This window comes from Manis javanica, chromosome 3 (assembly GCF_040802235.1).
Source record: "Manis javanica isolate MJ-LG chromosome 3, MJ_LKY, whole genome shotgun sequence".
In the NCBI taxonomy this organism is placed as follows: Eukaryota; Metazoa; Chordata; class Mammalia; order Pholidota; family Manidae; genus Manis; species Manis javanica.
Window position 1 is genome coordinate 13,245,355 of NC_133158.1, and position 23,150 is coordinate 13,268,504.

Here is a 23,150-nt window from a genome sequence, read left to right on the forward strand (position 1 = left end):
TTACCGAGTATCCCCCGTCAAAGCTGAAATCTCTTCCCCTCCTGTCACTTACCTCAGATTCCTTCTATCTCAACAAAGAAAGTCCATTACCTTAGACAGAAAACGGCTCCTCTCTGACCTGCCCGTTGCCAAAACCAAGACAGAAATCCTTTCCTTTCTAGGCCTGGCTAGATATTTTAGAGTGTAGATCCCTAACTTCTCCCTGTTGGCAAGACCCCTATACGACCTCAGCAAGGGCCCCCCTAAAGAACCATTATCCTCCTCACCCTGACACTCCTTCATTAAGCTCCGTCAAGCCCTTGTGGAAGCCCCAGCTCTCCATCTTCCTGATTTGTCAAAGCCCTTCTCATTATACATTCATGAGAGGTCCAGTCAAGCTCTAGGAGTCCTAGGCCAATATTATGGCCCATCCTTTGCCCCAGTAGCTTATCTCTCCAAGCAATTAGACCCCACAGTTCAGAGATGGGCCCCCTGCCTATGAGCATTAGCCGCTAGAGAGCTCTTGCAGAAGGCAGCTCATAAACTGACATTCAGGGCGCCCCTTACCATTCTGTCCCCACATCACCTAGAAGATCTCTTAACCTACAAAAGTTTATAGACTCTCCCTTCCTCCAGACTCCTGACTTTACTGTCCTTTTTCCTCCAAAACTCCCCTGCCAGCCCCTGAATCCGGCCACTCTTCTTCCTCTGCCCTACTCTCCTCATACTCCCTCGCATGATTGCCTGGAAGCCCTTCACAACTTCCTTCCGTGCCACTCCACGATCTCCGAAGGAGCCCTCTCACACTCCGACCTCATCTGGTTTACTGAAGGGTCCTCCTTTAAACATGAGGGCACCCACTACGCAGGATACACAGTAGTCTCCCTTGAAGACGTCATTGAGGCACGAGCCCTACCCCCTGGTACAACCAATCAACAGGCCGAACTCATTGCAGCCACCAGAGCTTGCACTCTGGCCCGGGTCACGTCTCTCACACTGTACACTGACTCCAAATACATATTCCACATACTCTTGTCTCACGCGGCAGTATGGAAAGAACGAGGCCTCCTCACCACAAAAGGAAATTCCATAACTAATTCAGCCTTAATTACTAAACTTCTAGAGGCTTCACAACTCCCACACCGACTAGGCATAGTCCACTGCAAATCACATCAAAAGGATGACTCCCCCATTGCAAGAGGGAACAACAAAGCCGACAGAGTAGCCCAGTCAGTTGCCCTATCAGAAGACACACCAGACAACAATCCGTCTGCCCTTGCGGTTTTAGCCTTATCACAAGACACCCTCTGTTCCCAGGACAAAGAGTCTCTCTTCAGCCTCTTACACGATCTGTTCAATCCCAGCCCCCAATCCTTGATCCATTTTTTACAATCTTTTTTTTCTCTCTCTCCTGAAGACAAAACCCTACTTAACCAAATCACCTGCAGGTGCACCATCTGCCAACACACTAACCCTAATACCCCCCTCAAGGCCTGACCCTTCCCAGCTCATCAAGCAAGGCATAATGTCCCTGCTGCAGATTGGCAAATAGACTTCACTAACATGCCCCCTGTATGGCGTACCAGATACCTACTCATGTTAGTAGACACATTTTCAGGATGGGTCGAAGCTTTCCCCACCGCTAACAAACGAGCGTCCGCAGTTGCCTCTGTCCTCCTCACCCAGATCTTTCCTAGGTTCGGGATGCCCACTTCCCTCCAATCAGATAACGGCCCTGAGTTCACTGCCCAAATTATCCAGAATCTCTCCAAGTCGCTCTCGCTCCCCTGGCATTTATGTTGTCCTTATCGACCACAAGCTTCAGGAAAAGTAGAAAGAGCCAATAGGACTCTAAAGGACATCCTGACCAAACTATCTCTAGAACTACACCTTGACTGGGTTCGCTTACTTCCCTTAGCTCTACTCCGCATTCGGCCCCTCCCAAAGAAACCTTCCTTCTTGTCGCCCTTTGAGATCATGTACGGCCGCCCGATTCTACCCCCGGAGCTCCCTTCCCACAAAGGACCAATTCCTCCCAATATGGCCCTTCCACTACCAAAATGGGAAGGTCCACAGCCAGTTATTTTCTGCACCCCTCGGCCGCCAAGCTCTCACTGCCTGATAACTCTGTCACCCCTTGGATTCATATCTCCAGGTTGATACCAAATACCCAGGACCCACCTTCTCTGGATACCCAAGACCCATCAGTCACAATCCAGAGTCCTTCGGATACAGCCCAAGACACTGTCTACTCTACCACGCCTCATCCTTCTGATCCCTTGAAACTCCACATCTCCAGTTCACCCCCTTTGCCATCCATATCCGAATCATGACTTTTTCCTCCTTTACCGCTCTCTTGCTTTTTTTCCTCATTCCTATTGTCTTCCCCGCCACCCCAGCCTCCTTTGTATGGCGATTCAAAGTCAGACAGACTTACACACAGCATCAAACAAAAGTTACTGCCCTAATTGCCACATCAGACTGCCCTCTGAAAGGCTGCTCTGAGCCTTTATACCTCCACTTTCCTCCCTCCACCGAAGTGTTCACTAACAGCTACCCTTAATCTCCCTACCTCTGCTACCTCTATGACCAAAGACAAGCCTATTGCAGGCGATGGCCAGACACCTACAGGAGATGTCCCTACTGGTCTTGCACCATTCACTACATGGGTGACTTCCAGTACCCACAGTATTACTCCTCCAACCGTTTCATGAAATATCCCAATGGCTCACTCTCCTTATCAATCCCAGATCCCTGGGACTCTCGATGGGCTGCCAGAGTCACAGCCTCAGTTTACTAGGGGGGGGTCCTCGACCCCCCACGGTACCCTTCATATCTCTCGAAAGTATGTTCCCTCTCATTCCCAGATCTCTCAAGTTGCATCAGATATCAGACATTCCGAAAAAGTCATTATCCAAACTCTTGACGGCGCCTCTTCATCTTCTGATCCCCGCCCCTCTTCCCATTTCTCCTACTTTTCGTTACAACTCATTCAGGACACCACCATCTTTCTCAACCACACCCTCAACACTGCCAATTGTTTCTTGTGCGCATCACTACAGCGCCCACTGCTGGCCGCCGTGCCCCTTAATATTTCCAACTACTCCTTCCATGCAGAAGGACAACCCCTCTGCCCCCTGGCAGACATACCCCTATGGGAACCAGAATACGCAGATAATCTCACCATCCACCACTGTGTAGGCCCAACTCCACCCCCCTCCAGCGCACTTCACTGCCTCTCTATCTACACCCCTACCTCCGGCTCTAAGACTTTTACGCAACCGGGACACTTCTTTTGGTGTAATGGCAGTCTTTTCAACTCACTGCCTCTCAACTCCAATACACCCTGCATTTTCGTCATCCTAATCCCACGGCTTACACTTTACAGCATGGCAGAATTTCTTGAGCTCCAACCTCCCTTGCCCTCGCGCTCAAAAAGAGCTGCTTTCCTTCCCATCATGGTCAGTATCTCTTTGATCACCTCAGCCATTGGGGCAGGGTTTTCGGGAGAAGCCTTGGGTCACTCTCTATGGGCAGTTAGAGATCTCAACGCCAAACTTGAGGGAGCCCTGACATCCACTGCCGATTCCCTAGCCTCTCTCTAAAGACAGGTCACTTCGCTAGCTAAGGTCACCCTTCAAAACCGGGGGGCCCTAGATCTGCTTACAGCCAAGAAGGCTGGCACCTGCGTCTTCCTCCGGGAAGAGTGCTGCTATTACATCAACCAATCCGGCATTGTAGAAACTGACATCACCAAACTCACTGACCTTGCCTCCAGCCTCCACTCTGCTTCCAATTCCCACCCATTCTCTTTAATACTAACAAACCCCCTCCTCACCCAGCTCTGGCCCATTGCAGGCCCCATAATAATCATTCTTCTCGCCTGTCTCTTCTTACCCTGTATAATAAAGGTCATCAAATCCCAAGTTGGAAAAATCTCTAATCAAGCTTTCAACCAGCTTTTACTCAGGAACTACCAGCTTCTGGCCACAGAAGATCCCTCACCCTCACGTGACCTCCTCACCACACGCTGAGATGGACCCCTCTCTCCACTGGAAACTGTTCCTGGAAACAATGGCCGCAGACGCCTGGCTCCTGACACCCATATCCTCTTGGCACCATTGGAATCAACAGATCCTCGACCTATGGTTACAGGGAACCTTCATTGATTTCCAACCTGAAGAAGTCCACACCTACTCGTCCTTACTGCGAGGAGTCCTATCAACCCTTTCCTCCCAGTCCTCAAGCCCTCACTCCCTTCTCCGCCCCCGTTCAGCAGGAAGCAGTCAGAGAGAAAGCAACGTCCACAACCCCATAGAGGAGAAAGGGGGGAATGAAGGGCCCCCACCAGTAAGATGGCAAACTTCCGGCTTCTCTTCGGGGTCCTCAGTTCCCGCCGGCGCCACCTGAAGCCCAGTCACCTCTCGCCCCCCTCCCAATCCCAGCACCTAGCCACCAGCCACCAGCCCCGTAGAAGTGACACCTCAATCAATTCATGCCCCTTCCTATATAACCCAGCACCTTTTCCTAATAAAGCGGAATTCTCCAGTGAATTGCTGCTGTGTGTCGCTCCTTCCCTTTCAACTGGGGGCACAGCCAATCTCATGCCCATTGTGGGAGGTGACCAGTCAAGACAGGTCACAAAAGCAAATGCAAGAGCAAGACATTTCAATACTGTGGATAATATTTCTCAGTGTGAGGTCCTGGGAATTCTGAGGGGGCAGGGCTGGGGGGCTACAGGTAGGGGAAAAAAAGAAGTCTAATGACTCAAGCTTTAGAACACACCACTTCTCTGAGAGCCTTAGCCACTTCATCAAAATGTGGATTTGTTGAAATTTGCCTTTAATACAATTGATGGGGCTGTTGTTCCTGTCAAGTATAAATGATTCATTCATTCATTCAATAGCCATTCATTCATAAACACCTAGCAAGAGTCAAGTGTTATGTGAAATGCTAGGGATATAGCTGTCAACATGTAGACAGGGGCCCTGGCTTTATGGATAGTGGATTCTAGTGAAAAAGTGAGTAATTATACAAAATAACGACTTGTGATAAAAAAGAGATTACATGAAGTGTTGGTGGGGGCTACTAAAATAAGTGATCAGGGAAGCCCTCTCTCAGGAGGACACTTGAATGATACAGAGCGAGCCAAGAGAAGAGCTGAAAAAAGAGTGTTCTGAGAGGAGGGGACAGGAAGTGCAAAGGTGAGACAGAAAGAGCTTGGAGCACTAAAGGCAGTTCAGAGAAGAAGCCAGGTGGCTAAAGCGTAGTGAGGAAGGGAGCGAAGCATGAGCGGAGCCTGTAAGCATGGCTGAGAGCCATATTTTGCATGCATCTTATGCAGGCCAGGTTCAGGAAACTTAAAGGATAAAGGTTTCAAGTTTTTTTAAAAGGCACACTCTGATTTACATTTAAAAGTATCAGGTGGTCTACCCGTTTAACCTAATGTATACACACAACCTTTCTTCTAAAGAGGCTAGCATTTGGAGAAACCAGAGGGCATTTTGAATGTATTTGCAAATATTTAAATGAAAATGATCTTTAAGGAGAAGACATTTAAAAAGCTCCAAATAACCAGCAAGTAAAACAATGGATTAAGAAAAAAAATCAAAGAACAAAATAAACCTACATACCTCCTCGTTGCACCAACAATGTGACCTCACTTCCCTTTGGACACTCTATCAGCATATCCACGACCTGATTGTGAGTCATGGCCTGCACATTCTTCTTATTAACTTCCACAATAAGATCCCCCTCTTTCAGGCCTCGGCACCTTGGACTGTCAACAATCTGTTTCACTCTTTGGCCTCCACCCCCAGGACTGTCTGCAATAGTAAAACCAAAGCCCATCGGCCCTTTGACTATATGAACCGTTATGAGTTCTGGCTGTGTGGCTATGGAGGAAGCCAAAGAGACAGTGTCGTTAGGGTAACCATGGGAACCGTTTGAGGCCACATCAGCAGGGCTGCTTGGCCTGGCGTCCTTCATGCTGTTGACTTTGCCTGTTTTGCTACTGTGACTGGCTGGCGAATCATAGGTTTCTTGCCCATTCACAATAATTGGTTCTTTATCCAAAATGGCCACCGAGGTCACTAAACTTGTATTGGGGTCATCAGGGTCAAAAGGCAGTGGATAACCTCGGCAGAGTTCAAGGTCCACGCTGGCACCAATAGGGATCGACTGGAAGATTTTCACAACTTGTGCATGCGTGTGTCCCAAAACACAGGTGTCATTCACACTGACAATTACATCTCCTGCAAAAAAAAGGTCAGAGTTTGGGGTTAAAAAAAAAAAAGCAGTATTCAGAAAAGCCGTATCAAACTAATACTATAGAATCCTACCAATAGGAAACTGAACTGAAAAGTGCATTTGGGATGGTACTATAGGGCAGAAAGAGACTGCCTCCAATAATTATTTTCACGGCTAATAAGGCATTCTCTTAGCACATAGCATCCTTGCTGCTAATGGAAATATAATGATCACTGAAAGAATATTGGAGGTTTCTGCTGGAAAAAAAAAATCTCCCTGCAGAAATCTGAATTTAAAATTCATTTTTTTCAAATGGATCTACATTTTTAGTAAATTACTGCTTTACTGGACTCTACTGCACTCTAGCACGTCCCCAGAGTTAAAAGGGCTTCAAAGGTTTTCATGTATACCAGAAAATGCAGTTATGCAGCAGAGGAATTGTGCTCATTCGCACAGCTTTTAAAGGACATGTATAAACTGATGAGGTCATGATGTCGTTCGGTCTTGTTTAGGTGCCGGGGAGCAGTCTCACCACCCAGGAAGGGCCAGGGCCAAGTGGCATCTCTACCTGTTTCCATCTTGCCGTCCAATGCGGCAGGGCCATCGAGGACCAAGCTCTTGATCTGCAGAAACTCGTCAGGTTCATCCCCTCCAACGACAGTGAAGCCAAACCCGCGACTGCTTTTCCGCAGCTTCGTGTGAATGAATTTGCCTTTCAACTCAGAAGGGTTTCGTGTAAAAAAGGGTTTGCCTAGAGAAGAACAAGAGAAGTACAAGGGACGTCACCACGAGTGAAAAATTGAACTAAATAAGAAATGACAGACTTTTACAGATAACTCTCCAAGCTCCTGCACTGGGGCATTTGGGCCACAATGGGCTCAGATATTAAGAAAGTCCTCTCTTGATGTCAATAGTAAACATGCTCCTTTGTTGAAAGAGGGGATTATGGCACATAAAGCACAGAGATCCATAAAGATCCAAAGAAAGTATAAGAGAAGGATGAAGCTGGTGTCCATCACCCAACACACTTCCTTGGTTTTCAGTTCATATAGTTTAATACCAATTGAGTTGCCTTGAGCTCCTTCACAAAAAACAGAGCAGGTCTTTGCTCTGTGTCTTTTGTTTTGTTACAGTGCATATTTTGCACTAAGGCTTCCAATGAGTGGGCTTGACTTCCACTTGTAAATCAATTCAGCAAAAAATTAGCTTTTAATCAAACAGAAAACTCCTTCAGAAAATACACATATAATGTGGGGAAACATATTATGGTCACAAAGAATACTTCCATAAAAATGTAGACAACTACTTTCAAAATTAAGAGTCATGACTTTACTTTTAAATCCTAAATTCAACTGATTTTTCCTATTAATTTGCTTTTTTTAAACAACTTGTGAAATGGCCATGACATGTCTGCTGCTAAAATTTACTATTTAAAAAAAAGTTAGAACCTGTGGCTTAGATGATTTAAAAAAAACAAAATGAAATGAAAAACCTCAACTAAACAAAATACTTACTAAGAGCCACAGAGCTCAAAATTCAGTTATCTTATTTTAAATAAATTGATATAGAGCAAAATGCCTCCCAAACATGGTAGCTAAGCACTTACTGAGTTTTCCTGATAACATTCGCAAATAACATTTTGTACACAAACCAAAAACTTTATTTTGGGTTTTGTAAGTTGGGCATTTTTCTGGAATTGAGAAACCCACTTGAATGTCTCTGGTTATCCCAAGTAGCGACATAACTTTTCACTCAAACTCTTTCACCTATCCTAATTATACTTCCTATTTCTTGCTTGCCACAGCTTTGCCATCTGCCCTATTTCTTTTTTATCAGAAATGTTATCCTTCACCCCCACAGCCCTCCCCCCAAAAAAGACCAGGACAAGTCTCCATAAACCCCTTGCATGAGAGTCTGGCACCCAGGAAAGAAAGTTATTTTTGGTTATCCATATCTCAAAGGCCTTTTTTTAAAAGGTCTCTGGGCACACATACAATTTTTCATTGCATATTTCAGAAGTCTCTCGCTCTTAAAAAGGCTCCTTTAAATTGCCTAGAGTCGGGTCTGCTCACTAGCCTCCTCCTCTCTCAGTCCCAAGGCTGGGTGGAAGCCTGACAAACTACAGCCAAGTCACCATGGCTAAAGAAAGGCAAGACCTAGTAGGATACAGCAGGCAAGCTCGTGTGCCAGGGCACCAGGAAGGTGCTAACTGTAGTCAGGGCTTGTGGGGAGACAGCTGCCCTGGCAATGAGCAGATGGGAAACTGAGGATATGGGTTTGTGAGCAGCTGACGTTCTCGGGGCAGAGGCTGCTGGGCAGCTGGGAGAGCTTGACGGGAAACTCATTCTGGTTATGCAGACACTGACAGCCATCACCGTCTCAATAAGACTTTCTCTGACCACCTTATTAAAAATTGTGACACCTCCTCCAACATTCCCAAACCCCTTCTTCGGCTTTATTTTTGTCCTTAGCACCTATCACCACTCAACACAACAGACATCCCCCTTATTGGTCTGGAGCTTTGTCTCACCATCTCCCACCCTCTTGCATGAGGGGCGCTGCATGTGCACATACATACAACCAATAGATTGCAAGCTCCATGAGGATTTCTGCTGGGACATCCAGTGAGTAGAATGCCGCCCACTTCATTGAATGTGCTCCAAAAACGTATGCCAAATAGATGAATGAATGAACAATAGCACGAAGAGAGGAGACTTATGTCTTTGAGGTCTGAAAGAAGTGGCTAGGTGTTGAAGCTTTTTACGCTTATTACAGGCAAAATTAGAAAACATGAAAATGTGCCTAGCAATTTATCTGAACTTTTTTTAGTTCATTAGCATAATTTTGAGTTTAGAATATTTTCAACTTAATAGAGACATGAGCAGAGATTTGAAATTACTCCACTGACTCACTTTTTCAATGCTTTACTAGGGAGGGAAGATCAGAGGGTTTCACATTTATGCACATTTTAATATGTTTTATGTGTGGGTGGGTCATCAGTTAATATAGCTTTGGAAAAGAAATGCTTTTCTACCCACAAGCAATGGAATTTGGAGCTCTCTACTGTGAGTACATGTAATTTTCTAAAGCATCCCAGTGTGTTCACTAGTCACCAATGGTAGAATTTGGTTATGTGTAAGAATCACCCAGGTAGCTTTTTTAAAAACATACTCATTTCTAAGCCTACCCTAGGCTCCAGAATCTTCTGGGTCGTGGCCCAAAAATTTGCTCTGTACAGCCTAGGCATTTGCCTCCCTGCCACACTGGCACTATTCTTGGCACTAGTGTTTGAATACCTGGGACTAGTGCTATCCAGTGGTCCTTTGTGTGATGAAGAATATATTCTATACCTGCACCGTCTGAAACCGCAGCCACTAGTCACATGTAGCTCTTGAGCCCTTTAAATGTGGCTATTTTTAAATTGTCATTACTTTAAATTTAAATGGCAACATGTAGCCAGTGGTATCTGTACTGGATGACACCTAGACTATGCAATAAGGCATTCCTATAAAAAAAAAAAGTATTTAGTCATTTGTTAAACTGTGACAATTAGGGTTCAAATCTGTGCTCTACTACTTACCAATTGTGTGGCCTATGGCAGGATAGATAATACAGGTAAAGCACTTAGGGCACTGCCTGGTTCATTAAAAAGCCCATTAAATGTGAGTTATTATTTTGATGATGGTGGTGGAGTGGGGGTGGTGGAGGGATGGCTGTAAAAATCTCTAAGCGTAAACTGAAAGTTGAAGAGTTTTCCTAACAACAAATCTCTTTAAAACTGTCATTTGCTGGGATCAGAAATTTGCTCTTGATCAGAGCAAAGTTGAATTGAGCAGTGAACTTAACATAATTCACACAAACTGCCTAACCACATTAGCTATGAGGGTTCTTTCTGAGAACACTATCAGGAAGCTAGATCGGGATACTTAACCCGTAAACAGGTAACCCAGAGTGGTGACCAATGATAAGCCCAAGTTAATGCTGCTCATAACTGCAGCCTAGAGTCAAAGGGTATGGATTTAAGCTGGCTTCTTTGGTATTGATTATGTTCCAAAGATTTTTAACTATGTTTGAAAGATAACAATCAGCATGGAGACTGCACTGTAGAACAACAGTAACAAATCCTAACCCATAAGGGACCCAAAAGGGCTAAGAAGAAAAGGAAAAACAAAGAACAAAAAAGGCCCCCAAAAAGAAAGAATCTGAGATGAAGTTCCTAATACAGATTAATACCATGTGGACTCTTAACTCAGTTGGTGCACTAAGCATTTGGTACCCACAACCTGAAGTTTAAAGCTCCAATTTATTTAATTTCTAAGACAATTCTCTAAGGAAGCTAGGCTGGTTATCATTAATATGTGTGCATGTGTGCATATTCATTCACTCAATAATAAATTTCAGCAGAAGCTAGATATCAAAGGGATTTTGTCTAGAATGGGGTATCCCACAGTAAAAAAAAAAAACAGTTTCCTGCCTCCTTGGGATTTAAAGGCCAAAGAGGAAACCACTATTAAAGAACTGAACATAAATGAATGCTAATTATAATGCTAAATTCTATAAATCAGAAAGAGGGAAAGAGTGAATATGACAGGAATCTAGCAAAAACCATAGATGAGTAGGAGTTAGCAAACCAAGGAGTGGGAGGAAAAGACAGCTGCAAGCAGAGGGAACGGCATATGCAAAGGCTCTAACGTGGACCTCAGTTTTGCTGGTTCAAGGAACTGAAAACATTGTGTAGCTAACTTACCATGCAATGGGTAAATAAGATGGCAGGAGGCTGCAGGATATTTTATACTAAAACATATGGAGGCCACAATCATGTTGATAGTTTTACGTAATGATCAACTATGTTCTATCTTTAGTAAAGCCGTTATCACTATAAAAAAATATAGCCAAGCCAATAAACTATTTTACATAAACTGATATTAAGTCCAATCTCATGACCCTACCAGCTAGCAGAGAAACAATTTCTTTGTTATGAAAATCATAATGGAGGCATGGAGAGCGGAGAAAACAGTCATTTCACTTATCTTTTATATCCAACACAATTTTATCTCTTTAAAAATGCAGAGAGGAAGAAGACAAATTTTACAGTCTTCTTAATGGGTCTGTACCACCAGTGCTCCCCAACTCTATCAAATCTGATACTTGGTCTATTTTTCTTACTTAAAAGAAAAAAACTAAACAACAATAACAATAACAAAAAACCCAAAACCTTTTCTATAAATCAAGAGTAATGAGGCTTGAAAATAGCAAGAGTCTAGAGCTTCCAGTTTCCAATGGACCTCTCTGGTGGGGGGCTCATATTATTTGTGGATGTAAATAAGTGACAGCTAATGAAATGCTGAAGAACATGCATAAATGCCCCAACGGCAGCAAGAGTAAGAGGTAAGAGACTATAACACAACATCAAACCATTTTACATCTACAGAAAAATCTTAGTCAAAAGCAAGTATGTTGGCCAGAACCTTGAAATACCTAGTGCTGAGTTTTCAATTTACCTTATTCAATACAATTTTAAATGTCTGTAGTCTCTAAATCAGTGGTTCACGACTCCAGGATGGTTTTGTCCCCAGGACATCTGGCAATGTCTGGGGACATCTGTAGCTGCCACAACAGGGGGAACCTGGTAGGCCGAGGCCAGGGAAGCCGCTCAACATCCTGCAGTCTACACAGCCTCTATGACAAAGAATTACCTAGCTCAAAATAGCAAATGTGCTATGGTTGAGAAACCCTGGTGTAACTGATTGCTAGTGACAATTATTTTCAGGGCATTATAATTAGCTGAAGAAATTTACACAGAAAAGTCTTAAATTTTTTGGACATGTCTGATTAACAATACCTTCAGAATTTCTATCATTAAATAGTTTTTACTACCAAAGGAATGACTTAGGAGTTACAGGATTCCACTTTATCTAAAGTTCCTTTAAAAAAATCAGATGTTGAGCTAAAACTATGATACAATTATAAAAACACTTTACCCTGAAGAGGAGCTTCTCTGGCCGGCTCCAGATTGCTTGGGGGGTGGTTTGGAATAACAGGAGGCACATGCGATGAATGATCTTCTGTCCACTCTATGAGAAAGAAAAGAAACAGTTTATTGTTCTTTCTTCAAATGACTGGTCATCTTACTTAGGATTCACCTTTTTTAAATTATAAAATTGTCCAAACCAGTAAAACCAGGGGCAGAGAGCTTAGATTGACAAGAAATTGGTATCTGACCCCATTCTATGTTAAGGATATCCAGACCCCTCTCTCTCTATGCGTGTGTCTGTGTGTGTCTCGGTCTTGCTCTCCTAAGATCTCTGAGTAAATACATAGCATGATATAACCAATACAAACTCTAGTGCTCTCTGCTGGAGGGCCTGAAGTGAGACTACGTGAAAAATATCAGGAGAGACCCGGAGTTCACTAAAGCTGGCACAGTAAGGGAGAAATGTGCCTAACACAACTGACTCATGGGCAGGGCTGCTAAAGCTGCATGTCTGAGGCAGTGAAGGTGGATTTCAGCAGTCTGCTAAGGTGCTATGTCCCATCATCTCCCAAACCCAAATGGGACCCATTGCCAACACTCCTAACTAGTTTTACTCATCTTGGGGATCCAGAAATAACTCATTACGAGTGACTCTTAAGATCTATCCCAGAGTCCCTTTCCAGCTAAGTGAATATATTCACCTGTACACTCCCATTTCCCAAAGTGCACTTTCTAACACCATACAGTTTTACCAGCTCTGAAAACGTATTGAAAAATCCTTTTTTTTAAATGGAAAAGAGATTGTAGAAAGGAGAATGTTTTAATAGGTTAATACACACACACACACACACACACACACACACTCCAAAACATAGTTCATGACAGTAGTTGACCAACTATGGCTTATGGCCAAATTGGTACCAATGCTTGTTTTTATATAACTTGTGAGTCAACAATGGTTTTTACATTTTTAAGTGATTGAAAAAAAATGAATATTTTGTAATACATTGAAAATGACTTGATGTTCATATTGTCAATGCATGTACATAGTATTTTATTGGACCACACTCAGGCCAATTCAGTTACATACTGTCTGTCACCACTTTCATACTCTAAGGGCAGAGAGGAGTCACTGGAATGGAGACTACTGGAGAATATTACAAAGGCTGTAGAGCAAAGCCCGACACCTTTACTGTTTGACCACTCACAGAAAAGGTTTACCAACTCCCACTCTATGGCACATATCTACTACGTTCAATACTATAATAACAGAAGTATTATCTTTAATATTCTTTTTTTTGGCTATTCACATATGATATTAAGAGGTATTGAGTGTATTATTTTAAAAGATTGCTATGAAAAACTAACAAAAAACCTTAAGCATCTATTAATAAACAGATGGCTAAATGAAGTGGAGAAATTCACAAAATGGAATATTATACAGCCACTAAAAATTATAAGGTAAATATATTTTAAGGGGTTTGGAAATACATGCAAAAAATATGTTTGAGAAAAAGAGGTCAAACATAAATATTTTATATATATATACATAAAATATATATTATATATATTTAAATTTATATATATTTATATTTATATATATGTATATGAAAAAATATATATTTTTGTTAAAATATGCATATTTGTATAACCCTAGAGAATTTCTGCAGTGTTGAGAATGGAATGAAGGCATGCATAGGAGAATTTAATATTCTCCACTCCTCAACTATTCATATTTCTACAAAAGAGCAGGAATTAACTTATAATTTTTAAAAAGCATTCAAAATTAACAGTTCATTTCACACCCAGTCACTTCTCTAAAAAGTGCTAGAAGTGGTCTGGATTTAGACACCAGTTGCTGTGCAGATGTGGCTGGGACAAGAGAATTCTTTCAGAATCAGAAAGTCCTCTAATCTAACAGCAGCCCCTCTCCACACTAAAGCGCAGTTGGGGGCCTTCGAATAAGGCTCCCATTTTAGCTGTCTGGGTTCTAGCAGAAGCTCTGGGGCCTCCCCCAAGGACATCAAGTTTTTAGTAGGGCCGAAGGACATGTTCATCAAGGCCACTTCTGACCACACGGGGGTGTCAGCGCCCAGGCTTCGCCCCGAGCAACTCTGCCCATCCATCACTAGAAAGCCAACCTTCCGGCTGCTGCGGCGGCTGCTGCGGCGGCTGCTGCGGCGGCTGCTGCGGCGGCTGCTCAAGCTGCTTCTTCCGTTTGGCTTCTAAAACTGGGTTTTCATATTGTGTCTTCCTGTTGATGTGGCTGGAGCAGAAAGCAGATAGCGTTCAGGTAGGAAACATTTCACCCAACAAGCAAAATGCCAATCCAGCCAAGTCCCTTGATAGAATTGAGCAAAGCAGGTGGGTGGAGATGTTGACCATCTTGGGTCAAAATCCAGTTAGGGAAAGGAAATAAAAATGAATGGGTTCCACACACTGACTGCTTATATGTACCAAGCACTGTGCTACTAGTTGCACATGCATTTTATTTAAAAATCTTTAAAAGTGCCTGCCAGGAGGTGGGTCCTATTTTCTTCATATTTTATGGATAAAGAAAGTAAATTTCTGAGCAGTTAGGTAATAACTCACCTAATGTAATATAGCTAGTAAACAGTAAAGAGGCATGCAAGCTCAGGTCTGCCTGCTTTCAAATCCCAGAATTTTAACAACTGCCTTTCCCAAATACCCAAGGAATCACCCCACAGGAAGAGTGGCTTTAATGCAACAGGAAGTAGATTACAGAATTACTAAAATATGAGATTAAACTGGAGATGTAATGTTATCTGTAACATAATGCCAGAACTACTGTGTAGCTTCCTACAGTAGAGTTCACAGAACACAAACATTCACCCAAACAATAGGTAAAAGAAGTACTCTATCAGCATCTGTCAACCATTTTGATCAATAGTCATGGAGTTGGGATTAAAAGTATAAGCCTAGGCAAAAAGGATCCAAATACAGCGAACCTGAACAACTGTGACGTGTTCAAAGTGACAAAGACCCAAATACTTCAGATGGCTCCAAAACAATTAAGGTCATGGCAAAACAGACACACACACACAAATGTATAGACCTACGTATGGATGCATATTCATATATGACTTTTTGCCATGGCTTTATTTAGCATATGTATGTGTACATACATATAGACACACAGAAGCATACATATATTCACTTTTTTCCTTCATCAAAATCATACTTCATTAGAAGTTTCAGAACATAAAATTATCATATGATTCTTTACAACTTGAAATATTTTCTTCGAGCCAGGCTTTATTTTTTAAAGGCAGACTTGTCAAACAGGGTGGGATAGACTGATTATTCTTAATTCCTACTATAGACTACTTGCTTACTTCCTAATTTGTGTAGGCAATTTCATGCTAAGAAATAGTCTAACATAAACAGGCATTTGGAATCTGAAAAGACATGGGGAGAATTACACAGTACGAGACAAACTTGCTCCTCAAACCAGGAAAAGCTGTCACCACCTGTTCCTTTTCTCTCTTAATGTAAAAATTAGTTGAGGGAGAACTGAAAATGGCCCCAAATGGGCAGGAACCCCACTGTATATCTGCAAGCAAGATGATCTGAAGGGCACACAAAGGAATTTTATTTTATGAAGGTCAGAGAAACAACCAAGCTTGGCTTCTGGATGCCCCAAATCACCAATCCTTCTTGTTAGGTGTGGAGGTGGCAATGTGAGTACTGGCCAAGGACACTTGCTATATTGAACTCATAATTTTTTACAATAAGATGCTGAGAATTTTGCCGCTTGGCATTTTTTGCATCATATGTTCTTATCACCAGGGTATTATACAAATGACTTTTCATTGCCAGGAGCGTGAGGAATAGAAAGCTTGCCAGTTATCTTCATTGTGGCAGGCAGGATTATGATGACAGAACATTTATATGGCATTTGTTTCTTTCAAAAGATCTTTTATTAGTTATTTCTCACCTTTCTCAGAGGAAATGATAGAGAGCATATTTCTTCAATGTTTAACCTTTTGGGTTTCTTTTAATTTCTTATAGTATTGTCTTACCACTAGATTGTTCTGATGAAAGAACACAATGTGTGCCCAATGCTAGAATGAGGTGCACAGTAAAGAGGTCAGGATGAAGGCTTGCAACTTCAAAAATAGAAAACACAGTTGCTGCAAGGGAGAGGCAAAGAGGCAAACCAGGTCTTGCAACTTAGGGTAGTTCTAAATTTCCTTCTTAATCTTGGCAACATTTCATACATTATTAAGATTTGTCTGAGCCTTTTTGAAAGCCTCAATGAATAAATAATTACTGAGAAGTTCAGACCTATGTGGGCAAAAAGTAGGCAAACCTGGTCCTCCTCCTAAAATAACCCCTACTTGTAGGGTCTACTGAATGTTTCCTTTCTCATTCATTCATTCATTCATTCAACCCACAGTTATTAAGTGTCTGCCATATGCCAGGCCTCTGTTAGGCCTTGGTAATACAGTGGTAAACAAATGACATGGATCCTTCTCTCAAGCCTTTTACGGTATAATTTACTGTGTTTAGACTTGCTGAACATTCTCTTATTAAAATATGCATATCTATTTTCACTACAAAACTAATTTTGTTATTAGTACTGAGTCTGTACACCTTACATCGATGGCCAACTCTGTCCAGCACAAATGCACATTTTGCAGAGGGGTGCGAATGAAAGTGCAGATGAGCAAATACTTACTCTACATAGTAGATACCATAGACAGGGTCTTCAATCTTTTCCCAGCCAGCAGGCAGTTCTGAAAAACAAAAGAACACTGAGAGCAAGAAGAGCATGTTCTTCAAAGGACTTCCAACAACTGAGTCAGGCAAAAAGAGAAGACTCATAAAAATGCCTGAGATTCTATTAAAACCGTGTATTCTAACAATAACAAAAAAGGCAAATATTATTTTTACTTTACAGTGTATTTTTCCACATGAAGAACAATTCTTAACTGATATTTTGTGCAAGCAACTAAAACTTAAAGACAGTCCCAGGTGCCTTCATTCTAAATCAACTTATAAATGAGATGTTGATAGAAATGTAGCTAAAATTTGCCTTGAATGTCTAGTTCCTATCTTAAATATTTACAGTTTTCTCATTTTATTTCTAGACTACCTTACCATACACACAAAAATAGATGAAAATTAATGTTTATTTTCATTTTCAATATAATAGAGCTATTTTTTCTCTCCATGGAATAAAATAAAGTGTGCATCTTATGTTCTCCTTGTTCCTAACTAAAGTTCTACTGAGTAAATAAAAAATGACCCCACAGAGTTGGGTTTTCAAATTACATGTGTTTATCACTCAATTGCTATGTTTGAATAGGTCCATCTTCACCAGCACTTTGCCTGTGAAAGCAGAAACACAGGTCCTGCTTGCCAAGAATTCACTACCTAAGGGGGAAGATCTTATTCCTTTCAATGCGGACGTAAATGGCATTGAGGAATATATGTGGCTTTCTGAAAACTTAATCATGCTCTGCTGGACTTGACTTTGTCAGGTTTCACATTAAAGGCTGGAACTTTATTAACTAGGTAAAAGCGAGTTCTGCAACAACAAGAATCTGTTGTGAAAAATTCATTGCACCAGATAATTTGACTAGATTGTTTTGTGTCATTAGATAAATCTTTCAGGCAGAGCAGCAATTACTCAACTTGATTCAAAACCTCCCCAGCATATATGTAGTAAAGGCAAGCTTGTATAATACCATACTCCAGAGTGAATTATTATCCCTAGAGGAAGCTATTGAGACCAACTTGAATGGAATATTACACACACTTGCAATATCACTTATTTTGAAATACTTGACTTTTTTTCATTCAAGGAATCCTGTGGTCATTATTTCCAAGTACTGACTATTTCGATAGGGCACAGGGCTCACATATGCCACAAATGGTCCCACAATGAAATGGAGTCACGCGTGTGCACCCAAACACACACAGGCTAATTACTCAAAATTTATGTTTTGCTCAGATTTGGCTGCACATCAAGAGACATTAATTTCATGGTTTTTCCTCCATGTTATTTGTTTGCAAACAAAGAGACAGGTTTTCCCTCTTTTCTTCTAATTTTTTTTAAAAACACTTAGCAGGTTTTAAAGAAGTCTTTGAATTTAGGGAGACGTAAGTTACTAAAATGCAAGGCAGGTTCAATTTGCAGATGTTGATACAATTTGGCATTTTTATATGCCCAGTCCTGCGGACTGATGCAAATTATGCCTGGGAAATGGTTTCACCTTACGGAGCTGGGAATTACCATTTAAATGAAAATTAGCTAGGAAAATATTTCCAAAGAGTTGGGAAATTGAAGATTAAAAAAAAATGCAAACTGGTGCACAGTCATGTGTTTGTTCTGACATGTGGCAGAAGAATGGATGGGTGTGAAGGGACCAAGCAATGTTTAACTGAACCAAATCTCTTCAAAATCTGCAACCTTAAATATATGGTCTGATTATCTTTAGATAAAACAGGGACAATATTAAGTATTCAATTCACTCAATTATTGAAGTCGTCAAACATTTATTGAGTGTCTACTGTCTCACTTGAGGGTTTGCTAAGCATCGGGGACACAAAAATAATTATAAATGCACTATCTAAGCAGACAATTCAAACACTATATGAATCAGGGCTCTGATGGAGGTCAAAGAGGGTACAAGAAAAGAAGCCAGGTCTGACCTTTGTCCTGTTGCCTGGTCAACAACTTAATATTGTTGAGAAATGAGGTCAGCCAATTGCTATTTCTGGACTTCTGTAAATTTAAACACATCCTCTAGAAAAGATCAGTAAAGTCCAGAAATTTTCAAGTTTTCCAAGCTAAAACTCATTTTAAATTGAAAAGACAGATTTCTCACTTCCAATGTGGTGATTAACTTAATAATAGGAATTAGTCTCCTACTGCTTAAAATAGAAATGGGTCATCGATTTAAAAAAGGAAGATGTTTGTCCTCAAATTTGCCATTTGGTTCTAAAAAAAAACAAAAATGGCCAGAAAATGATAACATTACTATTTTTTTTTTTTTACTAAACACTCTGAAGTTGCCCAAAGAGCTGCCTTCCTCTGTCTTAACAAATGTTGGACATCAGAAACAGAATGTACAACCTGTCAAAGAGATTTCAGGCAGCTGAGACCCTTCTGCAGTTGCCCAGCCCGGGCCTGAACCTTAGCTCTAGCACAGGGCTTGTTACTCAACATCTCGGATCCACATCTTCCTCTCAAATTTACCTCAAAGGTTGCCTGTGGATTAAATGAGGATGCTTATAAAACATTTTGCATAGCACCTAGCACATAGGCTCAACAAATGACAAGTGTTCTGGGAAAGCGAAAAAAGACTGGGATAGATTTACATGGCCTGCTTGCTTGCTAGTACTGCCTCCTGCTGCACCAGGAGTCACCGAAGATGCAAATATGGGGCAGTCCCATGTTCTCATTATTTTCAAAAGAGATTTGTCAGCACGTAGACTGAAAGTCATGTTCACAATCGCAGATAAAGGACTTAGTTTTGGTTAGGAGAGGACCTCATTTCCTTGTCTCTACTTCTTCTGGTTGGCATTAGCACATGAATACCCTGTAATTCCAAAAGAAGGTTCTGCAAATGCTTTTTGATTCTGGAAAGGTGTCTGCAGAGGATGTGATGATAAATTCTGCAAACCCAAAGTACATAATGCAGCTAGTTACCAACCCAACCCAAACAACCGAGTTCAGAGATGATGATTCCATAATCAACTGGTCTGCGCCTGACACCCAGCCAACGGCCCCTGCCTCAAGAGGGTTTCCTTGCCACGTCTGGAATTGCATTGTTCACTGAAAACCTGACAGCTGCTACTGTTTGAAATTAGGACCCTCTTATTAAGAAAACAGGGAGAGAGCTTCTCAATAGAATCTGGAATGAAGGCAAGAAGCAGCGTGCGTGAGTGTGCGCGTGTGTGCGTCATACTTTATACAGTGGCCACATGCGGTCGACTTCAAGAGTTCTATTCTTCCTCTACCTACAAGGACACATTTGGGTCATTTCTGTAGTGTAACCATTCCTCCCCTGTCCCATATTAGAATAAAAAGTACCATAAGGAGTACTGGGAAGTCCAACAAGAGGAAATTAGTGAATAAAGAATAAAACAATTAAATACAAAAAATAAATGCTGATGAGAGGGAGAAATAGGAAGACTATGTCTCACTGATTCTCATAGGTACCATGGGACCTCCTCTTTCAGCCTCTCTTTACAGATAAAGGGGAGCTGAAAGAAGGTAAACCACTTGCCCAAGGCCACACAGCCATTAAATGGGGAAGCCCAGATATGCAGCCAAGCAGCTTAAGCTGACCCCAGAGAGAGCTCCACCACTTCATCAAGCCACCTCCCATAATTATACCCAAGATGACGAGAATACCTCGTAGTCATTAAAACATACAGTTTTGTCTTCAACAGCATAGGGAAGTTCCCGCAATATAGATACATGGAAAACAGAAACTTCTTTCCTAAAAATTTCCATTGAAGTAAATAAGATTGTGCCCCTGCACACAGTTCTGTTATCTCCACCAGCTGCCCACAGACTGAGAAGTTACTCACCCATATCAGTCAAATAGCAAGAGTGGTTTAAAGTAGCCCAGCAAATGATAAGGCACTTGTTTTGAGTCTGGAAAATCTAATTCTCTCTTTCCCAACTACTTTATCTAATATCACTGATTGATAAAACTTTTGCTTAATAAAATTAGTTTCAAGTCTCTCTATTCCACAGGTTGAATTTCAAGTAATTCTTACCACAATGACCACAAGGACAAGATATGAAACATCTTTAAAAATAGATCCACCAATAGCTATAAACCATTGCTGGCTAATCTATCAGTTAGAACAAGATATGTCCCAAATATTAAGAAAAACAGCTAAATTCTACTATATCATAACTGTAGTCAACCATAATGACTGCCTTTATCTATGTAACAAAAACAAAATGGAATGAAAACAATGATAGGTATCAAATATTTATATTTTCAGTTCTTCAGGCAATCTCAAAAATGCTAGGCTGGTATCATAACCTCAGGAGAGCTCTGTTCCTAATGATGTTAAACAGTCTTCTATTTTAAAAACACACTATGGCCAATTTGCAGTCAGTCAAGGCTTTCACGTACAATTTAGTTAAAACTTGTGCTTTCCCATCTACCCTTTAGTAGATGTATCAGATAGAAAGAGAACTAATTTTCAGATTACTCAGCGCTGAACATAAACTATTTACCTCAGGAGAGAACAAAATTCAATACATTCCAATGGCGAAGATAAAAGACTTTGGCATTATCTGTTAGTGTAAATTATTCTGAAATTGCAATAACTGGAGCAGTCAAGACCTGATTTACACTGATACACACACTTGAAGGAAAATGACATGTGAGTGCACCTTCTGGTTTTCAAGCCATTCACATGGTCACAAAGCCAACCTGGTGCTAGTGACTTACTAGCACAAGACTCAGACTTTTTAACTACGCAGTTAATCACTGGAGTTTATTGTATTGCATTAGCTCTACAAAGATTAACTTAGTTTGGTGGACTGTTCGTTTTCCTTTGCTGTTTTGCATTACCCATGCAGATAACCACCCACATCAAAGAACTGAAGCCAAGATAGGTCATAAGAGAGTTCAAGGGACATGGCAGCATGTATACCTCATTTTTCGTTTGATCCTCAATGTACAAGGCTACCTGGCACCAATCTGCTAGCTCTCATTCCAGTCAGATGTGTTCTTCATAGACACAATTTATTACAACTCTGCATGGTGCCTGCAGTCAGACACATGGGTTGTAGGATTGACCTTTCATGGATAAGCTTGGATGAAAATCATAATTGGAGAAGTACAAGCTAAAGAAACTGAGGGATTAAGCAATCCACTGGACACAAAACCATTCAGGGCAAGTCATGCAGCAGCGGCAGGCTGAGAGGGTTTACCTAGTTCACTGTCCAGCTCCTCGGTGTGGACCCCTTCTTCTCCAAAGGAATAGCAGGGATGGGACAGAAAAGAGAGAAAGAAAAATTCAGATACCAGCACCGAGAAAGAAATGCCCCTCAGAAAAACAGCAGCAAACAACATCACTGTTTTCTCCTTACCTGTGTTATGGCTTATTTCGCTGGCTTGGCTAGCAAACTTGAGACCTCAATGTAAATCACAAAACGGTAAAAGCTGATATTGGCAACATAATTATAGGGCTCATTTCCCTGCATGTCAAAATAGGGTTTGATTGGTTGTAAAAGATGATAAATACCTTTGCGGTTTCAATATTCTTAGGTGGGAAGTCACTTATTACAGACCTTATTTCGAGCAAACAAAGCTGCCAGACCTTTCAATATTAGTCCTTTGAATCCTTCAATAATCCTTGAATCAGTGAGGCAATTATACTCACAATTAAAGCATTACTTAACTTATAAGTAATACTGCTGCCTGAAAACGGGGAGGTGAGCTCAAATGGAGAATGCAGATTGTAAAATGAGCTACGCAGCAATGCCTTTCAGAAGGAGTGAGGAAGAGGAATGTGTCGTGCCGATGTACAGCAAGGAAACAAGGCTTGAAAGGAGTATTGGGAGGTAGAATTTACTTTGTATACTAAGTAAAACACCTCAGAAATATTACAATGAAAAAGTGTTCTCAACAATTTCTATGAGCAAAACCAGTTGAGATCTTTTCTATTCTTGATGCCCCCTCTTGCTGTCCATAAAACATTTTATCGCATCTGAGAACACAGGACAGCACACAACAAATCATTTTACTTAAAATCTCTCCAGCTGGAGAGCAGGTGGCTGTCCCCTCTGCTATAGGACCCATAAGCACAGGGATCAAGAACATTCTCACCGCTGCAATATGTTCAGTGCCCAGTCTAGTTTCTGATACACAGTAGGTACTAAATACTTCTCAAATGGATATGTAGATGGATGAATGAATGAATGGATTCCTGACTTTAATAACCA

General features: G+C 41.4%; 1 protein-coding gene across 24 annotated transcripts in view; it reads right to left on the minus strand.

Moving 5' to 3' along the window:
• MAGI1 (membrane associated guanylate kinase, WW and PDZ domain containing 1) overlaps positions 1 to 23,150 on the minus strand; it is a 589,008-nt gene that overhangs the window by 71,672 nt on the left and 494,186 nt on the right. For 11 of the 24 annotated variants that reach the window (XM_073230856.1, XM_073230859.1, XM_073230858.1 and 8 more), the window contains 6 exons: positions 22,137 to 22,175; positions 16,905 to 16,962; positions 14,344 to 14,468; positions 12,210 to 12,302; positions 6,797 to 6,979; positions 5,613 to 6,233 (listed from right to left, as the gene is read on the minus strand). In XM_073230856.1, coding sequence (XP_073086957.1) covers positions 5,613 to 6,233; positions 6,797 to 6,979; positions 12,210 to 12,302; positions 14,344 to 14,468; positions 16,905 to 16,962; positions 22,137 to 22,175 — 1,119 coding nt within the window. The remainder of the gene's footprint in view (positions 1 to 5,612; positions 6,234 to 6,796; positions 6,980 to 12,209; positions 12,303 to 14,343; positions 14,469 to 16,904; positions 16,963 to 22,136; positions 22,176 to 23,150) is intronic. The other 13 variants (XM_073230860.1, XM_073230857.1, XM_073230853.1 and 10 more) reach the window with 2 other exon arrangements.